The following is a 22,502-nucleotide window of genomic DNA, read 5'->3' on the forward strand; positions in this document are numbered from 1 at the left end:
TAATGTACCAAAGTGAATTTTATTACTGTCATGTAATGTGATCTCATTAAAACACTGCTAGATCAGGGGATCCTGCCTGTAACAAAGCAAGTGGTTTTAGAAATCGAGTTACTGGAATAGAGCCTGATTTCCTACTGCTTTCATGATCTTTTTCAGGCCAGATGTTCAACATATGAGCTAAATTTTTTTCCCCCTGTACAAAATCCTCCTCTTCCCAAGTAATCAGCAAGTTTCACATTTCCCAGCAAAAATGGATCCTGCAAGTTTTGATCAGCAGCTGTAAGCCAGAGCTGTCAAAGAAAAAAACATGACTGCACACCAAGTGCTATAAAACTCCTGGCTCAACTTAAACCTGAAGACAAAAATCGGACTGAGTAGAAGGCACAAACACCAAAGGCAGGAGAACCAGTGCTAAATCTGATCAAGCATGCAAGGTCCTGCTATTCCCAGTTCCCAAGGGGCTGTTTTTCAGACACACAATTCAACAGCAAATAAAAAGCCACGGACTCCTTGCTGCAGCAGACTGAACACTGCCAAGGGCCTTACAGCCACTCCAGAGCCACGCTGTTCTGCTATCATCCCACAGCCACACAACAGTCCAGCATGCACAGCTGCCCACCGCCCCTTTCCTTGAAAGGGATCAAAGTGGGGCAGGCTGCCACAGAGCCTGCCCTTGCCCCCACAGGGGACAGTAACCTGTCAGGGAATCCCTCGCTGCTCCTCATGGGAGTGATGATGGAAGGTGAAGGTGACAGCAGCGTCCCAAGCCGCCCTCAGCACGGGGTCCTGCAGGCCGCGCCTGTCCGCGCAGTGCTGCCACTGCGACAGGTCCGAGGTGCAGTCGGAGCCGGCGGGAGGGGGCCGCACCTGGTGCCCGTTCACACAGCGCCGACACTTGATCCTGCCAAGGTCACAGCAACATCAGTGCAAGGCTCCTCTGCTGCCTCTGCCTGTGGGCTGCTCGAAAGTGCAGCCCAGTAACATTCAGATTAACTCCCCTGGATTTTCAGTTTCTGGATTACTACTGCATAACTACCTTCTGGTGTGTGTGACAGGTAAGGAATGACTCACACATTTTGAAAACTTGGGGGTTCTGTTGCCAATGGCAGTCCCTCTTCATGTTTAACCATTTGAGAATGGTCCAAGCAAGACCCTGAGGAAGTTCAGGAGGGGTTTCTCTTGAAAGGTGTGGGATGTTGCTTAAGGCAGATCTCAAGTGATGCTGCTAACACCTTATTAGTATTGCATCAGGACTCCTAAATTCAAAGAGCACACCATGCTCCAAAACACTCCATCCTGGCTCCCACCACAGCCACCAGGTTGTGCTCAGGCTGTTTTGGAGATGCCCCACTGAGCTGTCACTTAAGGAGACGAAGAGCAGCAGCAGCCAGGCCAGCAAGGGCTGTTGCCATGCAGAATGGATACCTACACTGAGCTAAGCCTTGATACAGCTTAAAACTAATCCTCTTCACTTCTTGCCTGAATTAAGGGTTTTAATTTTCACAGTGAAGCATTTTCCCTGCACTCCCTGTCCTCTTTCTGGTGGCTGTAATACCACAGGTCTCTGGGCTGGGAGAGAAGGGCGGACAATGGAGAAGAGTATTCTTTTAGTTGCCAGAACAGCACTTGGACTGGCTTCATGAATTCTTAGCCAGTGGAGAAGCCCCAGTATGGAAGCACTTCAGCATTTGTTCACCAGGAAGAGAGCAGTAAGGAAGGACAAGTTAGGCTCCACCTTGAACAGCTCTGATCAGTTTTTCTCTTTTCATTAGGTGCAGTATTTCAGTCTCCAAAACAGGTAGCTACAAGGTAGTTTACTCACTGGTCCAGCCAGCACTGCTTTTCTAGATAATAAAAAGGGAGGACAGCAAGGAAGTGCTCATGTCTAGGTGGTTAACAGCTTCAGAAGCAGAAACACTTTAGGCTCACTCTCTGGACATCCTCCTGCTGCCTGGGAGATCCCTTAATTCCACAACCAAACTTTTGCTATCCCAGCCATGAGTTATTCAGAATACTCACTTGTCATGGGTGTCACTGGTGGTGGTCTCATTCAGTGTGAAGAGCTCCTTCAGCTCTCCAAGGGAGAAATGCCTTTCTACATCCTGCTCTTCATCCACCACGCAGCTGCTCAGGGCTTTCTTGTGGGTCTGGCGCTGGAATATCTTCTCCTCTATGGTCCCTGTCTACAGGCAAGTCAGAGATGATGAGTTGGAACACTGGTGTTAAAGGAGCTCTACATGGAGAAGGTGTCACAGATCAAATGGCACTAAGCTGTCAGGACCACTCAGTGCCTCACTAGCACAGGTGACAGGCAAGTTTTAGTAGCTGCACTCCAACCACATGTGTTTTGTTGCAGATCTCACCCAACTCTCTCTCTTTCCCTGTGGCTGCAGGAGTGGATCCAGTGGAGACAGAGATGACGAAGAGGGAGAACTGCCATTCATAGCTAAAACTCACACACTGCACCAGAATGTGCTGACAGGAAGGAAGGGAAAGGAGCTGAGCAGTTACAGCTGCTCCCTGACAAAGAATCCGAACTACAATCTGCCCAAGAAGCAGAAAAAAGGTCTAGCCCTGGGTGACATGAGCATCAGCACTATTTTCTGGTTCACCCACACACAGATCAATCACATCCTGCCTGGAGGGAGATGTCTGCTTCCAGAACAGATGTGCAGAAAGCCCAGCATGCTGTATTTCTAAGGCAAAAATCTAAGAGCAAAATGTCTGTTTTGCAAACAAATGTAACACCAAGGAGGGGGGTAATTAGTCATGATTTGCAGACTGATTTCCTATTTCTAAAAGCAAAGGAGGTCCCTGCTTCCAAGTGCAGCAAGGTCAGAGAACTCCCTTAAGAAAAGATGGGCAAAGAATCTCTGTTTTCTCAAAGTAAAAACAGTAATTGATCAAGGAACCTAAGCTTATACAATAAATCCCCAAACAAAACAAAAAAACACACACATTAAAACCACCCAACAACTTCCCTCCCACCCCCACCAAAACAAAATCCCAACAATCTGAACTAACGAGAGGTGAACAAGGGCAGAGGAGACAATTTGAAGCAGCAATCATTACTGGCATTGCTGGACCAAGCATTAGAGTAGCCTGAAAAGAGCAGTCTCCTTCATGGTTTTCCTCCACAGAGCAGCTATCCCATCTGCTCACTGGCAGCTCCATCCCAAATGCTGGTAATTCCAGGAATGTATTTGCTATTTCTAAAGCACACGTACACCCAACTAAAACAGACTGCAGCCTGACTGAAAAACAGCAACTTCTGCATCAGACACCCCATGAAATTAAAGAAGTCAGATGCCTAAATGACTTCAAAGGAACATCTTATCTGCAAAGCCACAGTTGTTTCTTTTTCTCAGAAGCCAGCCACTGCTAGAAACCAAGGGCTGCAGTAATGACCCTCCAGCTAGAACCTTCATGGTTTTCCATGGCAACACATCTAAGGGTAGGAAGCAATTAAGTTCCAATCAATTCTGGTCACCAACACAGAAGAGTTCTTTCCCTTCTGGCCCCAATCACAGCAGCTGCAGTCTGGACTGGCACCCAGAGCTCCATGCTGAGGAGGGGAGAGGAGTTTCCTCACCGAGAGCAGTCGGTAGATGAAGCACATCTTCTTCTGGCCGTCCCTCCACACACGAGCCATGGCCTGCTCGTCGTTGGCCGGGTTCCAGTCGGGGTCGAACATCACCAGCCTGTTGGCCCCGATCAGGTTCAAACCACAGCCACCTGCTTTGCTGCTCAACATGAAGATGAACTCGGGGCTCTGCAAAAAGGCAGGCTTGGATTAGACTACAGAGGCAGCTATGCTTTTACCCCCAGCACTCAGAGCTGGCAGGACAGCTGCTCACATCTGGCAGGTTCTACTCACCGAGGGGCTGTTGAACCGCTCCACGATCTTCGCTCGCTTTTTAATGGACATGGTGCCGTCCAGCCGGACATACAGATACCTGGAAATACAGCATTTACTTCTATTAAAGGAGAAAATTGTCATCATCAGCCTTGTAACAACAGAATGGGCTTTAGAAATGTTAGCAGAGGGCCAGAGATTTTCTGCTGAGTGACCCCAGCAGACAAAGCAAAAGCTACATTGGCTCCAATTCAGGAACACCTGAGCTAAAAGACAGATCACAAGTTCCTGCTGAGAGAAAGTGTAGGAATAGCCAGTTCTTTTACAGCACAGGCAACAAGCACAGTACAGTCCAGAAGGATTAAAACACTGAAACCCAAAGACAAACCTTCTGCTCCGGCAGAGCTTTTCAAATAGATCCAGCGTCTGAGTGTAGTTAGACACTAAAACCACTTTGTCATTACTGGTGCTTTTGGTAACAGCAAGGATGTAATCCAAAACCAGCATCTTTCCTGGATAAAAAGGAAAAGAAAGAAAAAGCTAGAGAGGAATTCCCAAACTGCAGACCCTGGAGGGGCACTTGGTAAGGTGCTAAATACAGTCTCGTGGTTGCCTGCATTAGGCAGCTCATCTGTACTGCTGAGTTCCACCATACCTGAAAGTTGGGGCTCCACAGATTTGGTGCTGTAGCCAGAAGGGAACAAGCCCAGGGCTCCAATAAATCCTTCTTCCTCTTCCACACACTTATCATAGATAAGAGCAGGATCTGAAGAATAAACAGAGCTCAGAGACTGTTTAGAGTGCACAAAGGAGACCCAAAAAAGCTCCACCAACAGTGCAAAACCCAAACCCATGTGAACAACTCACGATTACAGAGCTTCTTCAAGGACGTGATGGAAGAGAGAGATGAAACACTGATTTTGCCCTCCTTCAGCTCCTCCACTGGCTTGGCTTGCTTCAGGAAGTTCTTGTACAGCTCAGTCTGCAGAGGTGTCAGTCTGAAACACAACAAGAGCGCTGCAGTCCAACAAAAGCCCTGCTCCATCTACACAGAGTGCTTCTTTCAGCTCAGTTTTTCTAGCTACACCACAGCCAGCCTAGAACTGCCCTCAAGGCTGCTGGTAGAATATTGCTATCTTCCAGAGCTGGAAGAGAAGCTTGCAGAGACTGCACAGCCCAGGGCTCTGCTCTGACATCTGAGCTGCCCCAAGCTCACCAGCTAGCTGGCAGAACCACCAATAGTGGGTTGTAGCTTCAGAAGGAAAAGCAACATATTGCCAATTGCTATAACATCATTCCTAGAGGGAAGCAGTCACCACAAGAATTGAAGGGCTTATTGCAATTTTTCAGTCCTTCCTGTTGCTTCCACTATTTCCCAGACACAGCAGATGCTTTTTGGTACCTGCAGCAGACCACCTGTTCAATCTTCACTGGCAGGTATTTGGACAGGATGTCTGAAGTTCTCCGAATTAAACACCTACAGGGAGAGAAATTAAGATCAGATACTTGGATGACTCTTGGATCAGTTTTACTGATAAAACTCTGTTTTATCACTATGATTCCTCATGTGGTCAACAGACATGATGCCACCTACACAGAGAGAGCTCAGTCATAAGAGAAACTCTGCTATCCCTCAGACAACCAACAGCATTTGCAATTTGAGCTACAACAGATCAGCAGCATAGACAGCAAACAAGTACAGGGATCAACCACCACAAATTGTGGGTATAAACCAAAGTACAGGCAGGCAACTCCCCATTTAGCCCTCAGTAGCCATCCTCACCCAAGATGGGCTCATGGCCTGGCCCAAGATTCCAGCAAAGGACATATCCTTTGGCCTCTGGAAATACCCCATGGATCAGTTTTGCTGCACTTCAGAAAAGGTGGAATGGACTAGAAAAAGTGCTGAGCTGAGCAACCAGAGTAAGAGGTGCAGAAACCCAGTTCTGCCAGGAAGCATCAGAAGTCTGTTACAAAACCTATAGAAGAAAGACAGCAGGGATATATGACAACCCCAAAATCAGGTAATGGCTGGTAAATAAAAGAATAATCTGGTTTCCGAACCCATAAGCAGCAGGATGAAAAGTAATAGGCTTAAACTGCAGTAAGGAAGATTTATGTTACACATTAAGAGCCTTTTCTAACTGCAAAGACAGCAGTGCCCTGGAAAAGGTGTCCTAGGAAAACTGCAAGGTCTTCAGTGCTGGGTGGGGGTTAAGAGATACTTTAGGTTTTTAGGTCTAACACCTTCTACCTTAGGACAGCAAGGCTGATTAGATGCCTTCTCCAGGGCCCTTCCAGTCTTACCTCTATGATTCCATATGTCTTTGCATCAATGGCCCATTTGCAATTCCTACCAAATTCAACAGACTCATCGATTACTACTTTTGTGCTTTGTCTTCCCTGTTTGTGTATCATGACTGTTGCGCAATAAAGGAAAGGACAAAGACCTCAACAGAGCCAGGCACAGACATTCCTGAACACACTTTTACATCCATTTTTCATCAACTATAAAAAGAAATAAATGCACCTCAAGAATGAAAAAGCTTTTCTCCTCCCAATCTTTCCTTTTTCTTAGGCTTCTGCAAGCTGAACTGAGTCAAGGTCAGGACTGCCTCTATGGAGTGACTCTACTTAGTGTGAAATTTAATTTACCATTACTGTGAACTGCAGGATTGTATTTGTGATGGCTACAAAAAGATCAGATTAAAAAAATCAAAACAAACCAAGCAACCTAAAACCATCAAATAAAACACATAAAACAAAAAACAATCAGAAAAAAACCCTGAAGACACCCCAGCAATGCTGAGAATTCAATAGTCTTTTCTAGAAAGTTCTTAAAGAGAGTCAAGCAACTGCCAGCAGAAATGGATAAACCGATTGTATTCATGAAGAGAAAACAAGTTTGAACAGGTACCACAAATCAACCAAAGATAAAGACAGCACTTCACATCACAGAGGTGCTTCTTGGGGATCCTATCTCTGACACTTGCAGTCTGTCCTATCAGCCCTACAGAGCCAACAAAACTGTGTAAGTGTGAGCTGGGCTATTCTGTGACTTGGGCAATCAACAGCAGAATGGAGTGACATTCCTTATACTCCTTTGCTCCTCAACATCTTGGTTGTATGGATCTCAAGTCTAATCCAACCTACATTTATAGATGACATAAATAAAAGGATACTGCCTGATTATTCAGATCCCAGGAGAAAATAAACATAGGAGTCATAATAATCCAGTACCTGAGAGTACTGCCTGGGGGTGACTGCAGCTGACTGTGCCATGTCAGTTCCATTTATCAGACTAAAGCTCCATCCTATGTGGATTTCTTTGGCAATAAATACTTGCACAATCACTTGCTGAATAGATGTAACAAGCAAGAGAATTCATTACAGTTACATCTGTAATTTGGAAATATAGCAGGGCTTATAGTCAAATGCTCTGCAAAGAGAAGAGGGATGAAGTTCACCTGTTCACAATACTGATTAGCTCTTTAAGCCTCTCTTCTCCCTTGTGTCGCTCAGCTTCACTTGCATCTGCATCTCTTCCTTTCAAGATGGGCATTTCAAAATGTCTTTTAAATTCCTGTGCAGTTCCTGTATAAAGCAGAAGTGAAAAGGTGACAACTACTACCAAAGAATCTTTGATCAGCATCCCACAGCCACCACACCCCAAACACTGGGCCCAGAAGATAAAACAAACCCTCATCCCATCCCATCCCATCCATAAGGATTGGGGTTTTTTTCTAGACAAGAAAGACTCACACAAGGCAGACAAATCAATTCAACAGATAATCATTTTGTACTCCAACAACAGGGCAAAGCCAAAGGTCACAGAATTTTACTTAAACAGTCACACACATACTGCTTTTGCTCACATTCCAGTGATACTTTTATTCCCAGATTTTGTCCTTGCAAACAACAGCACAGGCATTATCTGTGCCTACTCCAAAATTATCTGTAATCACTTGCTTATTACTGGCCACAGGCTGAAAGTGAGAAAAATGCCTACTGAGTGCATGCAGCTTTGCTGCAGTACTTACACCATTAACCTCATCTCAGAAAGAACGAACTGCAAGTACAGGGACAGTAATCCTGCCCAAAGTACAGGTCAAGGGGGGCAGCTGAAAATCCCATCAGCTCCCTGTAATTACTACACAAAACTGAAGCACACAGAAAAAGCAGATGTAGAACATCTATCAGCCCATTCCATCCTTTCCTTGAGAACTCCTGGGGGCAAAAGAGCTGAACAGAAAAAGACACAGCCCAAAATCTGCTTGCAAGACTAAGAATCTGATTAATTGTGTTTAACTAAAGTTGGGCATGCAACAGAATTAATGAGAAGCCTCTCAGACTGGATGCCCAACAACCTGAGGCGATCATGGGAGATGAAAAAAGAAATAATTGACATTAGCACTCAGTTTCACATATTCATTTTACCTTAATTGATTCCCCTTCCAAAATACCTATTTGACTGGTGTAGTTTGCATTAGAATTTTGCTTAAACAGAGCCCAGATGACACATAGCCCCTAGAACAGGGCACCCTGACCTAGGCTTTCTGCATACAAACTGAAAGAGTCCCATAGAATCACAGAGTTGTCTGAAGTAGTAAAGACATCTAGTTACAAACCCCTGACATCATTTTTCACCAACATCTCAGTTGTTGCTTTTGCTGGCATCGAGGGAAGCCTGGCCAGCACCTTCCCCTGCCTCCCATCTCCCACACACTGATCTTTTACCCAGGATGCCTGAATTGACAAAGTGCACCAGGCTGAAATACTCCAGCAGGTCATTCTGAATAGGGGTGCCTGAGATAAGGACTCGCCGAGGTGTGTTTAAGCTGTTGAGAGCCTGGTAAGTTTGGTTTTCCGAGTTCTTCAGTCTGTGGCCCTGTAAAAAAACAGAAAAGGAATAAGGCTGATAAATCCCGTGGCCCTGTAAGGAAGCAGCTTGGAGAGCCATACCAACCCTGATAAAAGGCATCTCACCACTCTTCCCATTCCTGGTAGTGGAGTAAGTGTTGCAACAAACTTGTCTCAAGGACAAGGATCTAGTGAAAAACCTTTAGCCATTATGTGAGGAAACAAGACATTACAAGCTTCCCAAACCAGGACTATCTCAGCTGCACCCAGGCAAGAAAGTCTACCATGAAAACAACAACCATCACACAATATAACTTATAACTCTATGAACTGTTTCCTGTTCTAAGATGGGAATGTTTTCATCTACCAACACAAGCACTGAACTCTGGACCAGTAAAATTGTTTCACTCAAGGTCAAGACCACAAAGCACTCAGACCACCTATACAGAGGACTGCCAGACCTTTGCACACTAATAAAAAGAAGTTCTTCACTTCTTACAGTGGTAGTCTGAACACAGGCCCCACTTCTCATGCCTGGGAAACACAACTTCATTAGCATCTGAGTGCTGGGTAGGACAAAGCACACGTGATGAGATGTTTTTCATGAGTGCCAGGCTGCAGCAGAGGTGAGTTATTTTTTGTAAATGTACAGAAGCCACAAGGCCAAGGACGTGGGTTCCCAGATTCTCTATGTGCTAGCCTCATTCCAGGGGCACTGACAGGTGTGGGCAGTCATGGACTCATAGATAAAAGGTTTATGGGAGCTACACTCCTGAGGACACTCACTCTTTTTATGCCCTTCTTGGCACTGCTCTGGCAAATACAAACCCAAACCACTGGGTGGCACCCCTATTTAATAAATTCCTTCTACCCAGCAGCAGAGGATATCTCAACCCCTGCAGGTCCCAGCCTGATCGTTTCAAGGATGCAGAGGACACTTGTTTTATTTTGTCCTTCAAAGCATCTCTGGCTCTCACTATCTATAACCACAAGTAGGGAATGACAAATGAAAAAACAACTCAATTTTGGCCACGTGAAAGCAGAGCTTGACACACACCAATGCATGAAAACCAGTAAGCCAGGGCACTACCAGCAAAGCCAGGCATGAACCTCCCTTCTGGTACATATTTCACATGGAGAGGGCCCTAGTAGGGACCCATCAGGGACCCACAAGTGGATGCAGTTATCACCAGCTGGATTTTCTTCATGAAGACACCTCTCCCATTCAGGCTCACACAGTGTGGCTGATCTTACTGAGAGCCTCTGAAACACCAGAATGAGTGTTGTCCATAGCTAAGTCTTGTACCCCATTGTCCACTCTCCTTTAAGAAAGCAGATCCAGTTTCACCCAGGTGTTGAGAAAACAGCAGGAATGGATTCCCCTTAAAGGTGCCCCCGTACCTCATCACATATGACCAGCCCAACAGTGCCCTTCTGCAGCACCTCGGCGTGCAGTCGGAAGGTCTCGTAGGAGATAATCAGGATGGGTGAAGGCACTCGCCGGCCATGCTGGCTCATAAAGCCAGCTGCAGATGGGAAGGGGAAAAAAGAAAAAGAAAGAGAAAAAAAAAAAAAGTATGAGCAAAACTAATAGAAAACAGGTCAAATGGTCAAAATATTTGCCTTAAAAATTTATGAAAACTCTTCTACCCATATATACCCATTCTCCTTTCCCCACAACTCTTCCCATTTCCATGTCCATTCTGCCTCCATTTCCTGGACTACCCCAACACCTGACTAGATGTGGATTATGGCAAAAGATCAACTATTACCAAACATGCGAGATCTAAACACGTTAGTGGAGAGACAGCCATCAGTCTGCAGAGATCCAGTGACTGCTCAGAGATGTTCACATGAGCTGCTGCAGCCTTCTTCCAACACAAGACTTTGACCCCGACCAGCCAAACGCCCAGATTGCAAACATTTCTGTACCTAGTTTACGGTCAATCTCTTCTTTGGAGCCTCCATCAATGGCCAGTGGCTGGATCCTTCCCCCCAGCCATTTCTCTACTTCATTGTACCAGTTTCTCACCAGGCTGGAGGGAGACACCACCACGGCTTTCTCGATTTCGGGCTTGCAGTCCGGGCTTTGCCGGAGAAGTGTCCACATGAGTGTGATGCACTGCAGAGTTTTGCCCAGCCCCATTTCGTCTGCCATGATGCAGCCATGGCTCCCAGGGATCCGCCGGCTCGTCACACAGTCCCAGAGGAATTTCACCCCCTGCCAAAAAATTGTTCTCTCAGAGCAGGATGGGGACACATCAGCAGAGTGACAACTTCATTACCACAATGCACAGGGCTGATAGCACAGCAAACAGCAGATCCATGTAGTGCACACATCCCTGGGGACAGGCAGTGTTCTAATGAGACAGAGAGAAACCATCTGAGGCACAGCTAAAATGCTGCCACATCTGGAGTGAAACAGCACTACTGGTGCCAGAATGTACCTCACAACATGCACAAAATCTTGCTACATTTTTCTTGTACAATTCTAACCAGCTTCTGAACATGAATTCCCAGAAATTTCTACCCTTGGCTGCATTAGACAGGGTCTGGCCATGAACTAACATGCATCAATCATTTCAAAGAGGTTTATCATCTTAACACCACCAAATCAGGTAATTTCAAAGAATCAGAGGGAGTAGAGTTGTTTCTGCTGCCCGAATAATTCCCAGAACACCATTATCAGCCCTCATAATTTCTGCCTAGAAGCAGTGACTCACCTGGGGGCTCAAGGACCACAGCAGATTTAGCTTTAGAGAAGACACAGGGCTGAGGTTTTAACCCATGTCACATGGTGGGAGAAGAGCTCAGCCCTGCATTAGGCCCTGACACATCACTGAGAGAGATAAAGCGGAGATGTGGGGGGGAAGAGACAAACTTCAAAATGTTCCTGTACCATGTGATGATAAGAGAGTCAAAGAAAACCAGGGCATTGTGCTGGGAATGTACAAGCTAAACACACCTACAAGGATTCGTCCTCTCTACTCCACTACTTCGGAATTGAAGATGGAGCACCTTTACCTGCACTTTCAAGTCCTCTTCTTTCATTCTTAGACTTTTAGTAACAGGCTAATGGAATTTATTTAAGCCAGTTGAACAATTTTGAACTACATTACTGACTATAAGACTGCATTTTGCTGCAGAACCAGCACCTGGGCAAAAGTCACAACAAAGTTGGAGCAGGGCTGTACAGCTATGTAGGAGCATCAGCTGAAAACAGCAGTATAGGAATCCTAGCACGCAGAGACTTATTAGTCAGGCTAGAGCAGAAACTGCTTTATCATTGACATTTACATGCCAAAAACAGTGTGCCTAGGACACCAACATCACTTTGATTACTTGACAAAAGCACTGGCAGGCAGCAGCTCACTCAAAACCAGAGTGCCTCCAGCCATGTAGCCAGAGATGAGCATTACACTGGGCCACAGGTTCACTACCAGATCTGAGATAAAACTACAAGCCATGAGCAGCCTACTATGCTCTCAGAGCCATCTGAAGATCTCCCATGCAGGGATACATCTAGCTTTACCTGCTTAGCCTGCAAGATCAGCAGTCACAGCTTCCATCTGTGCTCCCTCCAGGCTTAAATGATAATATATTGCATATGGGATGAACTTCGAGCTGTCCAGAAGCTACATCAGATATTTGGAGAGCTGTAGCCACTGCTGCCATGTTATGATGTTGCACATATTTACAACATAAAATGGTTTTGGCAGTCTGCATCAAATTGCAAGTCTGCATAGGTCAGGAACAGCTCACACCTACCAAGGGCAGTCTCCAAACAAAGCACACTGAAGCAGGAACCTACTCTACACTTTGTTAGGAACCCTAGTACCAGAAATTGGAGCCTCAGTGTTTCCTGGCTCAGGAACAGCAGATCCAATCAATTCTGCTGAGCAGTAAAACAGTGGTGGACAGTCTGCCCTGCCTGACTCAAAACTGGGCTGCAATATAGTTTATTGCAACTATATCCCATCACCTTCCACACTGAATTCCATCCAGCAGAGCTACATCTCCAGACTTTAAGGTAAGTAAAAGCAGGACTTTCAGCCCTGACTCTTGCTTGAAAAGGGACAGGAAGTATTGTCAGCATTCAGGCCTCTCAGAGGATGCTTAAAACAAATGTTTCACTTGGTATTTGCAACAGACTAGATAGAGTCTGTTAGACTGTCAGACTGTGAGGTCTGTGCAGACCTATAACAACTCCAGCAGAGGAAATGTGGCTTTTTGAAATGGAACAAATCCTCCAGTCACGCCCTCAGGTCCCATTGGAAAACTTACTTCTCTCTGATGGGGTCGTAAAACACGGCTGAGGACAGGATCCACCACAACATGGACAGGTGCCTTGTCCCTGCAGGAGGCAGTCAAGGAAGAATAGAGCGTGATTGAGGAATTTGCCACATGTTTAGGTTTTGTTAAATCTCACAGCTATGCTAAGGACTCTCCTGTAGCACAGGGGAAGCAACTTCAAACAAGAAAGTGAAAAATGGATTAATTCAGCTTTGAGAATGAAGTTAGAGATCTGCCCACAGTCTGAAACATCAGTGAAACCATGTATGTGGGCTGTGGTTAAAACAAGGGCAGAATGTGGTTCAGTGACACAGTTAAAAAGTCAGTATTGTTTTTCTTGTTTCTATAACAATATCATAACTAAATTTCTGGAGAAAGAAACCCCTCCCTCTGTCCATGAAGATCCACTTGACAGCTTTTTTTTTTTAAGTTATAACAATAGCACAAAAGAAACTACTTCAGAATAAAAACCAGTAGGCAGCCTAAAATTTGACAGTCATCTCCCTTTGCTTGTCCTTAGATGCTGATGTTTCCTGACTAATGACTAAGCCATGAGATTTTCTAAGCATCTTCTCCATGCATGTATGCTCATTCCCTGCAACAGGTTTAAATTTTTGATGCATGAGAGATAGAACAGTCAGTGAAAGAACACAAACCATCCAGCATGGGTACATTCCTTCTTTGACTGTAACCATACCTGAACCAATCCAGGCAGAATACTTGGAATCTAAATCCCCTTGATGTTCAGACCCCAGCTCAAACACACTTGGGAGAAAAGCACATAAACCTACACCCAGAAAGAGGTCAGGGCTGCAGCATTCACGCCAGGTGATGACTCACTTGTCTATTTTCAGCTGGTCATGGGCACTCAGCACAGGGGGCTCGTACAGAACCAGAGCTCCCTCCTCAAATGGGTCATGGAGAGGACCCCTCAGTCCTGCCCGTTTGACTCCCAGGGAGCGCAAGCCCAGGGGCCCTGAAATGGAACAAAGGCACAGCTCAAACAACAACATCTTCCTGGAAGCAAGCAGAGCCTGGCAGCAGAGTCTGATTACACTTAGGAACAGTGAATTAATTGGGTGCTGGAGTGGACGTGCACGCTCAGCTGGTGCACACCGCAAACCTAAGCAGGGATGTTGTTTGGCAGCGCTCTGGCAGCACACAGTGGGAAGCTCTGCGGCAGGAAAAAACAAAACCAAGGAACAGAGGCAAAGAAGAAGCAATGGCACTGCTTATCCAAGGTGTGGTTCTAGTTTTTTGAAAGCCGAGGAGGGTTCCAGAATGTACGTCTCAACAGCCCAAAAAATACACTCCTACGTATAGAATATGCTGGGTGAAATTCTCTTTTGGAGTCACCTAACCCAGACTTAGCTAGAGTTGTATCTTTGATGCAAGGTCAGGAACTGATCTTTAACAGTGATGGAGTTCTACAGCACCACAGCCAGCATCATACTGTCACTACCTGCTCTAGGATATTATTTTCTCTCTGCTGAGCAATAGTAGATGTTTGGCCTTGGAGCCAATTTCTGTGAAAAGCAGAAACCAAGCATGAGTCCCTTTTCCTAGTACTGTGTATTGATGGCACAGTTTTGAAATAGAGATGAACACAAGAACATACATAAGAATCCCTTTTCCCATCAAAACTCAGGCAACTGTGCTCCCAGGATTGATTTTGCTCTAAAAAGATTCAATCAGTCTATTTGTCCACTGTTTACTAAAGCTCCTTGCAAAACAGGTGTACCACAAGCTGAGGCAGCAATGCACACACAAGAAGAAAGAAAGAGCATAAGAAACAGCCCCTTTTCCCAATTAAGAGAGCAAGGTAACAGCCACAGAAAGCAGCTTTCCCAGTTACAGTTCTGTTTGAGCCTCCTGACAAATCTGCTTCTCCAGAAGTGAGCTTTGCCAAACTCTTCTGGGGCTTGTCATTCCACATTCAGTGGCTGCTTACAGACATTTTTATAACTAAAGTTTGAGTGAAATTGGTTGCTCTGCATTTGAGTTTTTCAGCTGGAGGGTGAAGGGGAAGCAGGGGACATGAACAAGCCCATTTGTTTCTGAGATCTTATGTTTCACTGATTCAAACCAGCTGAGGCTTTGAACTTCAAAACGATCTCATTTTGAAGATCACCTTGAGGCTCAACACTCCAAGCCAAGTAGAAAGAAAACTGGCACATACAATCTTTTTCACCACAGCCTTCTGTCTGTTAGCATCATTATTTAAATGATAAACCTTCGTGGCTTGGAATTCATTTTGCTTTTGTATTTGTGATACAGTGTAAAATCTCCTGGCACTACATCAAATACATAGCACTAAGACTATAAAATCCAATTCTGAAATGTAGGATTATCCAAACTAAACACTAGTAAGAAATATGAAGACTTTGCTAATATGGCAGTATTTTTCTTTCAAAATTAAGTCAGGATATCTGGAACATACGCATCAGTGCAAAAAATAACAATAATCCCCACAGATATATTTGACAGGCCTAAGCATCATCTGTTTTACCCAAGTCAGCCAACACAGACAATCCTTAAACCTCCTCATCTTACCTTTATAATTTGGAATGGGGACTTTGAAGGGTTTGGACAAAATACTGCGGATAAAAGCCTCCTAGGAATTCAGAAAGAAAACACATTTCAAAAGTCTGAAATCAGAGATTGCTCAAGAAAGCAAGTCCAGGACATTTTTTGACAACTCAGTTTTGCCAAGTACTCAGAGTCCCTCTATTTAATCTACTCAAGCTTCAACTCCAACTACTTTCAAGACTATCCAAAAGGAAGAAAGTCACAATTCAGCACAATTTCCTCCACCACTTCTGCTTTTCAAAACTATTTTCATTCGGGTTTTCTAATACATGAAATTGATTTTTCATAGTTCCCATCTTCCTAAATCCACTGGCTTTTTTCACTTCTTTAAAACTTATTGGTCCCCCCTGCCTTGGTAATTTAGTCAGGCAACTCATTTCCTGCAAAGGAGCTGGGTTACCACTGCAGGGACATCCATGCTGGATCAGCAAGCACCCAGCTAGTCCAGCATCTGGTCTCCAGCAGTGGAAGCCCACAGAGAACTGGGCAGGCAGACAGCATTTGACCCAAAGCAACTCACACCTTTGGGTACTGTCCTTCACCTGGGCCCCACAGAACTCCCTCATTCAGGACTGCCACTACAGCAAGTTCCCCCAGCACAGCTCCTTCAACATTAAAAGGCTTGAGCTGGCAAAAGCTTCTCCAAAAGACTTTGTGTCTGCATAATGCCTCAGTTTAAAAGGGGCCACGGAGGCACTGGGAATTCCTTGCTGAGTGAGCTGTGTGTGTAGCAGCAGAACCCCACTCACATGCTGGCTGCTGTCCAGGCACTGGGGTCTGTTGGTCAGCGGGGCCAAGGGTTTGCGGAAAGGCGACCGGTAACACTCTCCACTCTCTACCTCAGCAGCTGCCTTCTGCCTCTTCCGGCCCTGGAACACAGAACAGAACCAAACAGCTCAGGGGGAGCAGGGGAGAGCAGAGATGCTCTGCAGACACGCTCAGTAAGCACCAAAGCACACAGACCATCGCCCAGGCAGCCGAGCAGCTCTGAGCACACACGGCCATCACTCACCCCCGCTGCCACAGGACTCACACAGCAAGGTCACTGAACCTTCAAGTTTGATTTACATGAAGCTTAAAGCATTGTCCTAGTTAAGAAAATAACTACCACTTTCTAACCTGTAAAAGGGCAGGCTTGTGCACGCTAAGATTTGTGCTGTCCCGCCACTCAGAAGCAAAAGAAGAATTAAGAAAAGGAAGGGTCAGCAGCATGGAACAAACTACATCAGAGTCCCCAGAGGCTCCATGGCACCTGGTGCTATACAGGTGGAAGGCCTCGCACTGAACCCTACATTTCAAACACTTAGAAAAGCATGAAAATAAATAAGTTATTGATTTGTTTCCTGATTTAACACAGTCCTCTTCAGCATGAGGCCCGGCTTTGACCACCTGCTGGCACAGAAAACGTTACGTGAGACTCTCTAATGCATATGATATAGAACACTACTGTAAACTAGGATTAGGGCTGGGACTTGTGTTATTATAAATGCCTAAACGAAGTCTTCACTGTCTCTTACAGATAATCGGTGAAACTGATCCTCCCCGTCCTGTTACAAAAATATGTAACACTCTGTCTTGAACAGCCTAGTTACTGAGAGGAGTAACAGATTTGTCTTTACAAACAAGCTGTGGGTCTGCTGGTAGATAAAACGAGCACTGGGAGATAAAAGAAACAATGGGAAGGATTCCACTGATTGATCAATAGAAAAAGATATTTGCTTTTACAAATAAACTTTAGGTTGGCTGATAAACGAAATTAGACACTGAGAGATGAAAGAAACAATGGGGAAGAAAAACCCCTAATGTCCATAAGAATTAAAAATTAAAAGGGTGGGTTATACATTAGAGAGAAATCTTTGGTATCAGGCGTATTGGAGCGTCTGTACCTCTCAAGTATCTCAGCCAATAGGGAAAGAGAGAAGGGAAATGCGGCCGGGAAATTAAGATAAAAAAGAAGCTGCGTCCTCCAAAAATCTGCGAGATCCCAGGGGAATGCCCCATGGCCTCTCCCTTTATTCGAATAAAGCCAGAAGAGACTCCTCTGTCTCCTTTTTGGACATAAACCTCTGGTGTTTGTAGATTAATTTTCTTAACATTACCCTTCCTTTCACACAGCACTCAAGGCTCTCACAGGGTAAGCTTTTCCATAACCACGAAGCACCAGCTGTACACAAGGAAGTTCTTCCACCAACCACATGCCGAGACACAAAGTTTCACGGCAGCGCAAACGCGATGCGCAGGGGACGGGGATGCTCAGGCACCGGGAGTGACTCGGCCGCAGCGCCGCCCGCATCCCCCTGCCCACGGCTGCGGCGGGGTCACACGGGGCCGCGTCCCGGCACCCCTCGCTCACCGTCGGGGGCTGCCAGTCCTCTTCCTCCTCTTCCTCATCTTCATCGCCCGCCTTCCTCTTGGCCAGCTGGCTGGGGGCCAGGCTCCTCCTCTGCAACAGAGGCACAGCACACACACAGTGAGGGGCCGGGAGGTTCCTGGCACGGACATAGACACAGGCACAGATCTCCGGTCCGGTCCGGTCCGGTCCCCATTCCCTGTCCCCCCCCCCCCCAACCCGTACCCACCATCGCCTCACGGGAGCGCGCGGACGCGGTAACGGCCCGCGCGCGCCGCTGGCGGGAAAACCGCCGGGCCGGCTCCGCCCCGCGCCCGCAGGAGTAGCCAAGCGAGCGCCGAGCGGCACTAGAGCCGCATCATCGACCCGCTCGGGGCTCCGCGGAGGGAGCGTGTGGCAAAGAAATGCAATCCACTGATTTTATATACATAACAATAAGAGGACTTGAGATTTACCATGAATTTCTGTGTCAAGTAGAGGTGTTCAAAGGGAAACTGGGAGAGAAAAAGGAAAAAAAAACAAACAACTATTTATTTTTCTGTCCAAAGAAAGGTCCTGTTCCCTTCAAGCAGGAGTAGTGCTGGCCCACAGAAGCTGCGCCCCAAAAGAGTCAGGGCGTGAGACTGTAGCAGGAATCAGTACAAGGAATAAACTGAGCCATCAGTACAAGGAATAAGCAACTGAGCCATTTCTTTGGCTCTTCAGCAGCTCTGGTGCTGGCAGAGAGGTGAAGGGAGCCATCCCCACACAAAGGTGTGAAGGCCAGAGCGGAGCCATGGCTGCAGTGAATGCTGGCAGCAGGAATTGCAACCCTGGCTGTCGTGGTGGGCACGCAGGAAAGAGCAGTGCAGACAGGACAGCTGTCCCTTTACAATTTTGCCTCAATTCGGCACAATCTTGGGTTATTTTGTGTGAAAAATGTGTATTTTATGATTGGCTTTTTGCAAATATTAAAATGAATATTGTATGTGTTGTGTTAGAAAGTAATGCTGTATTAATTCTCTTAAGTAGTGTGTTAAATATAGTTTTAGGTTATAACAAAATGTTAAAATAGAAACTGTGCTATGTAGGATACTTTTTTTCTAAAGAAAGGATTCACACTGAGATAGCACTCACAGGACACCTAAATCTTTCAGAGAAAGAGAATTTATTGCACCATTATCTGGAGAAACGAACTTCTTCCCGCCTCGCTTGGGGAAGATGATGCAGTTAGGATTATGAGGAAGAAGCTGACACTGACCAGACAGAATCCTGTATTTGAATGGAATTTATGCATCATGTATGAGATGTATGAATATGCAACAGGCTATTATTTTTAAGAGTTACTCCTTTGTTAACGGGTGTCCTTTTTTGGGCTTATGCTGCCCAGAAAAAGGTAACCAGATGTACGTAACTCTTTGTTTCTATTGTCTCATATTGTCCTAATTCAAATTGTCCAAATTATTATTACTCTAATTGTATTACTATTTTTATAACCATTTTATTACTATTAAACTTTTAAAATTTTAAAAACAAGTGATTGGCGTTTTTCACATTTTGCGAGCTTCCCTGTTCTGACAGGTTTGACGTTACCTATACCGTGTATGACATGATGGCTGACCCAAAACCTCTGATTCTGGGCCAGCATCGTTTTCTGCACCCATGGAACAAAGAGAAAATGCCTTTGGAGCACCCTAAAAGCGATTTGTGAGGGTTCAGGGCAGCAGCAATTTCAGCATGGATTTGTTTTCCTTCCAAGAGAAGGGCGGCTGTCCTCAGGAAGGAGCGAGGCTGTGGCTGCTGCAGGGATCACAGCTGACGTGATAAATGAGGGCTGGTGCTCAGCAAGCAATTTAAAGGACAGACTTTTACAGGGTGCAAAACCACAGTGTTTTGGAGACACATAGCTAAATTACCCTTCTGGCTACACAGGGAAAACCCCAAACAACAAGCCAAGTCCTCTGACACACGCAGTTAACTCTTCCATTGCCAGATAGGAAAGGCACCTCCTCAGGATGAGATTCTCAGGAGGTTGTGGGGAAGAAGTGCTGCTCACAGGCCTTGGAGCACATCCCCCAGAGCCTGTGGGCTCCTGGAGGCTTCAGCAGCTGTGACAGCATTAACAGATCTTGGGAAACCTGACACATCTGCAAACATTGCCCATGGATCACCTTGGGGGCAGGCAAGGAGTGAAACATGGCCTTTAGTGCAGTCCAGCAGAGCAAACGTATTCAATGCCCTGCAGCTCTTGACAGGACTTTGTCTTTTCTTCCTCCTCCAAGGAGGAAAACAAGAAAGGGCAAGATGGATTTCCCCTTTGTTGGTTGTTTCACTGCTAAACCTGGGAAATAAATGCAAGAAATTACCAGTGCCACAGCTGCCCAGCCTACCTTCTTAAACATCAAGAAAGCACCTTTGGCAGTGTCCCCACCTTAGTTCCATCCTATTTCACTATTCAGTTTATTAAACATCTACACTAATACTGTTATGTACCTTTGAAACATAAAGTGGATATAAGACAAAGCCATATTCTTGCATCTGTAGGACTTGAGATGTGAGCATAGATCACCCCCTGAATATCTAGTGCCTTAACTTTACTTTTTTCCCCTGTCTTTTTCAAGTCCACCCATTTACCAGTATTTTATTCCCAAAGCTCTCTCAGAGTTCCATGATGAATGTCAGATATTGCAGTTACTGGCTCACTGGGCAGAGAGTGGTTCTATAGGAAGGTAATTGGCTATTTTTCCTGGCATGAATAATATTCACAATAATAGCCTCCCTCTCCATGGCTCTGAGAGCAGTTCTGCTGTGTGCTTTTTTTCCCTGCAATGGGAGCAGACACACGTTATGGTCCAGGCCAGGCTGGGTCAATAATAAAGGGAAGGGGAGGCAAAATTCCTGCTCCATGTAGAGCAGCAGAAAAGGTCTTAGTCATCTTACACCCAATATAGAACTGCTGTGGGTTCCATCCTGCAATGGCTTTTCTCTTCTAACCATTCATGACAAGTCCCAGAGGAAAATTTGGGGTGATGCCAATGTCTGAGTGCAGCCAGTCCCCTCGTAAGGCAACCACACTGCAGGCCTGGGGCAAGGTAGACATACAAGAAGGGCTTTCTTCACAAAGAAACTGACCAAGAGGTCCTGCAGAAACAAATAATTTGTTCTTTCTCCAGAAGGGAAGATCGAAGAGCTTGCACAAAGCAACAGGAGCAGCCAGGGACCAGGTCAGGACTGTGGGTCCCAGAACAGCCACTGCTCAAGGTTCTCTTTTCCACTCTCCTCTCCAAAACAGCACCTTCAGGCAGAGGTTAAGTCCTTCCCTCTTCCCTTCTCTAATTACACAATTTACTCCTTTTCTACTGTAATCAGCTCCTATTTATACAGCCCTGAGAGATCACAGGATAATCACCATGGGGAATAATCCTGTCATTTCCCGTGCTGTCTCTGCAGGATACTGAGTCCCTCCAGTACAAGCAAGGAGAGGGGAGGATGCTAAATATCTTCCTCGGGGACTCTAGAATTAGGCAAAAAAAAAAGTAGTTCAAAAATATTTATTGTTTATATTGTTTGTCCACATCAAACAGAGCCTATCTTCCAGTCACCACCATGGTATGAGCTTATGGCACTCCGTGGGACCAGCCACCACCACATTTCCCTGGGACCACTGATACACTCACATCCTGGGGATGCTGTGGCACTCCACTGACCTCCCTGACTCATGGGATCTCCCTTCTTTTACACCCTCCCCCTTTTTTAAGTTTCTTTTTGAGGCTCCTTCCTTTTCTACAGAATGCAGGCCTTCCCCTGCATTCCCCAGAAACACTCCTCACAGAAATTTTAAGAAATGTTTTGGAAGAACTGAGGCTTCTAACCCAGCTCTTCACAGGCAAGAGAACTCATGACCTTTGTAGCAGGCAGGAGAGATAATATAAGAAAATATCTCCTAAGGGAAGGACACTTCAGACCTTGTCTAACAGCTCCAGCCACTCTGCAATGGAAAGGAGAGGCAAAAATCTGTAATTATGGCCAAAGGGCAGAGCTACAGCTTTAACAAAATTCAGCAGTGCCACCTGGATCTTCTCAGGTGAAGCTCTGAAGGGACCAGGACTGCAGGATGCACCAGCATGGCTTGACCATATTCACTTGAGAAAGTAATTAAATATCCTTCCAGTTAATTCCTTTGCAAACCACGAGAGGGAAACTGACTATGATCACACAAAGTTACTGCCAGCTGGAGTTGTGATCCCATCTCATCACCACCAGAGACAGCTCATCTGCCCTTCCAACTTACTGAGAGGGAAAACACTGAGTGCTTTGAAAACATTAACCAGGGAGAGAAATCCTTTTCCTTTCTGCAGGCCGGGTGCCATTCCACACCCAGGCAGGTCACAGGCTGGAAGGAGGCAGGAGATCCCAGCCCTGCTCCTGGCACGTTGGCATGTTACACCCAACAGAGCACAGTCAGCAGCCCAGAGCGATGTGAGTCAGCGCTGATCCACATCCCACCCCCGGCCAGTCTGGGTGCTGAGCTGGCACAGCCTCCAGCTCTTACAGCTGTGCCTGGCAGGGAAGGGC

The 22,502-nt window shown here is 45.9% G+C and overlaps 1 protein-coding gene across 1 annotated transcript; it reads right to left on the bottom strand.

The window, feature by feature from the left end:
* On the bottom strand, positions 1 to 18,253 carry RAD54L (RAD54 like). The gene is made up of 18 exons (XM_030953158.1): positions 18,178 to 18,253; positions 17,952 to 18,041; positions 16,348 to 16,467; positions 15,563 to 15,623; positions 13,850 to 13,985; positions 13,001 to 13,070; positions 10,649 to 10,937; positions 10,118 to 10,242; positions 8,594 to 8,744; positions 7,324 to 7,450; positions 5,259 to 5,333; positions 4,724 to 4,854; positions 4,512 to 4,622; positions 4,245 to 4,368; positions 3,878 to 3,956; positions 3,593 to 3,772; positions 2,020 to 2,183; positions 1 to 901 (listed from the first exon to the last, which is right to left on the bottom strand). Exons 1-18 carry the CDS (start codon positions 18,178 to 18,180, stop codon positions 700 to 702), a joined length of 2,238 nt encoding a protein of 745 aa, XP_030809018.1. The 5' UTR covers positions 18,181 to 18,253; the 3' UTR covers positions 1 to 699.
* Between the last annotated feature and the right edge of the window lie 4,249 nt (positions 18,254 to 22,502).

Source organism: Camarhynchus parvulus, chromosome 8 (genome assembly GCF_901933205.1).
Source record: "Camarhynchus parvulus chromosome 8, STF_HiC, whole genome shotgun sequence".
Classification (NCBI taxonomy): Eukaryota; Metazoa; Chordata; class Aves; order Passeriformes; family Thraupidae; genus Camarhynchus; species Camarhynchus parvulus.

Coding starts and splice junctions, on each gene's coding strand:
- RAD54L (XM_030953158.1), bottom strand. Junction 8,745..10,117: donor GGCTGGTCATATGTGATGAG/GTACGGGGGCAC, acceptor GTTTTTTTACAG/GGCCACAGACTGAAGAACTC. Junction 902..2,019: donor ACCAGTGACACCCATGACAA/GTGAGTATTCTG, acceptor TGACCTTGGCAG/GATCAAGTGTCGGCGCTGTG.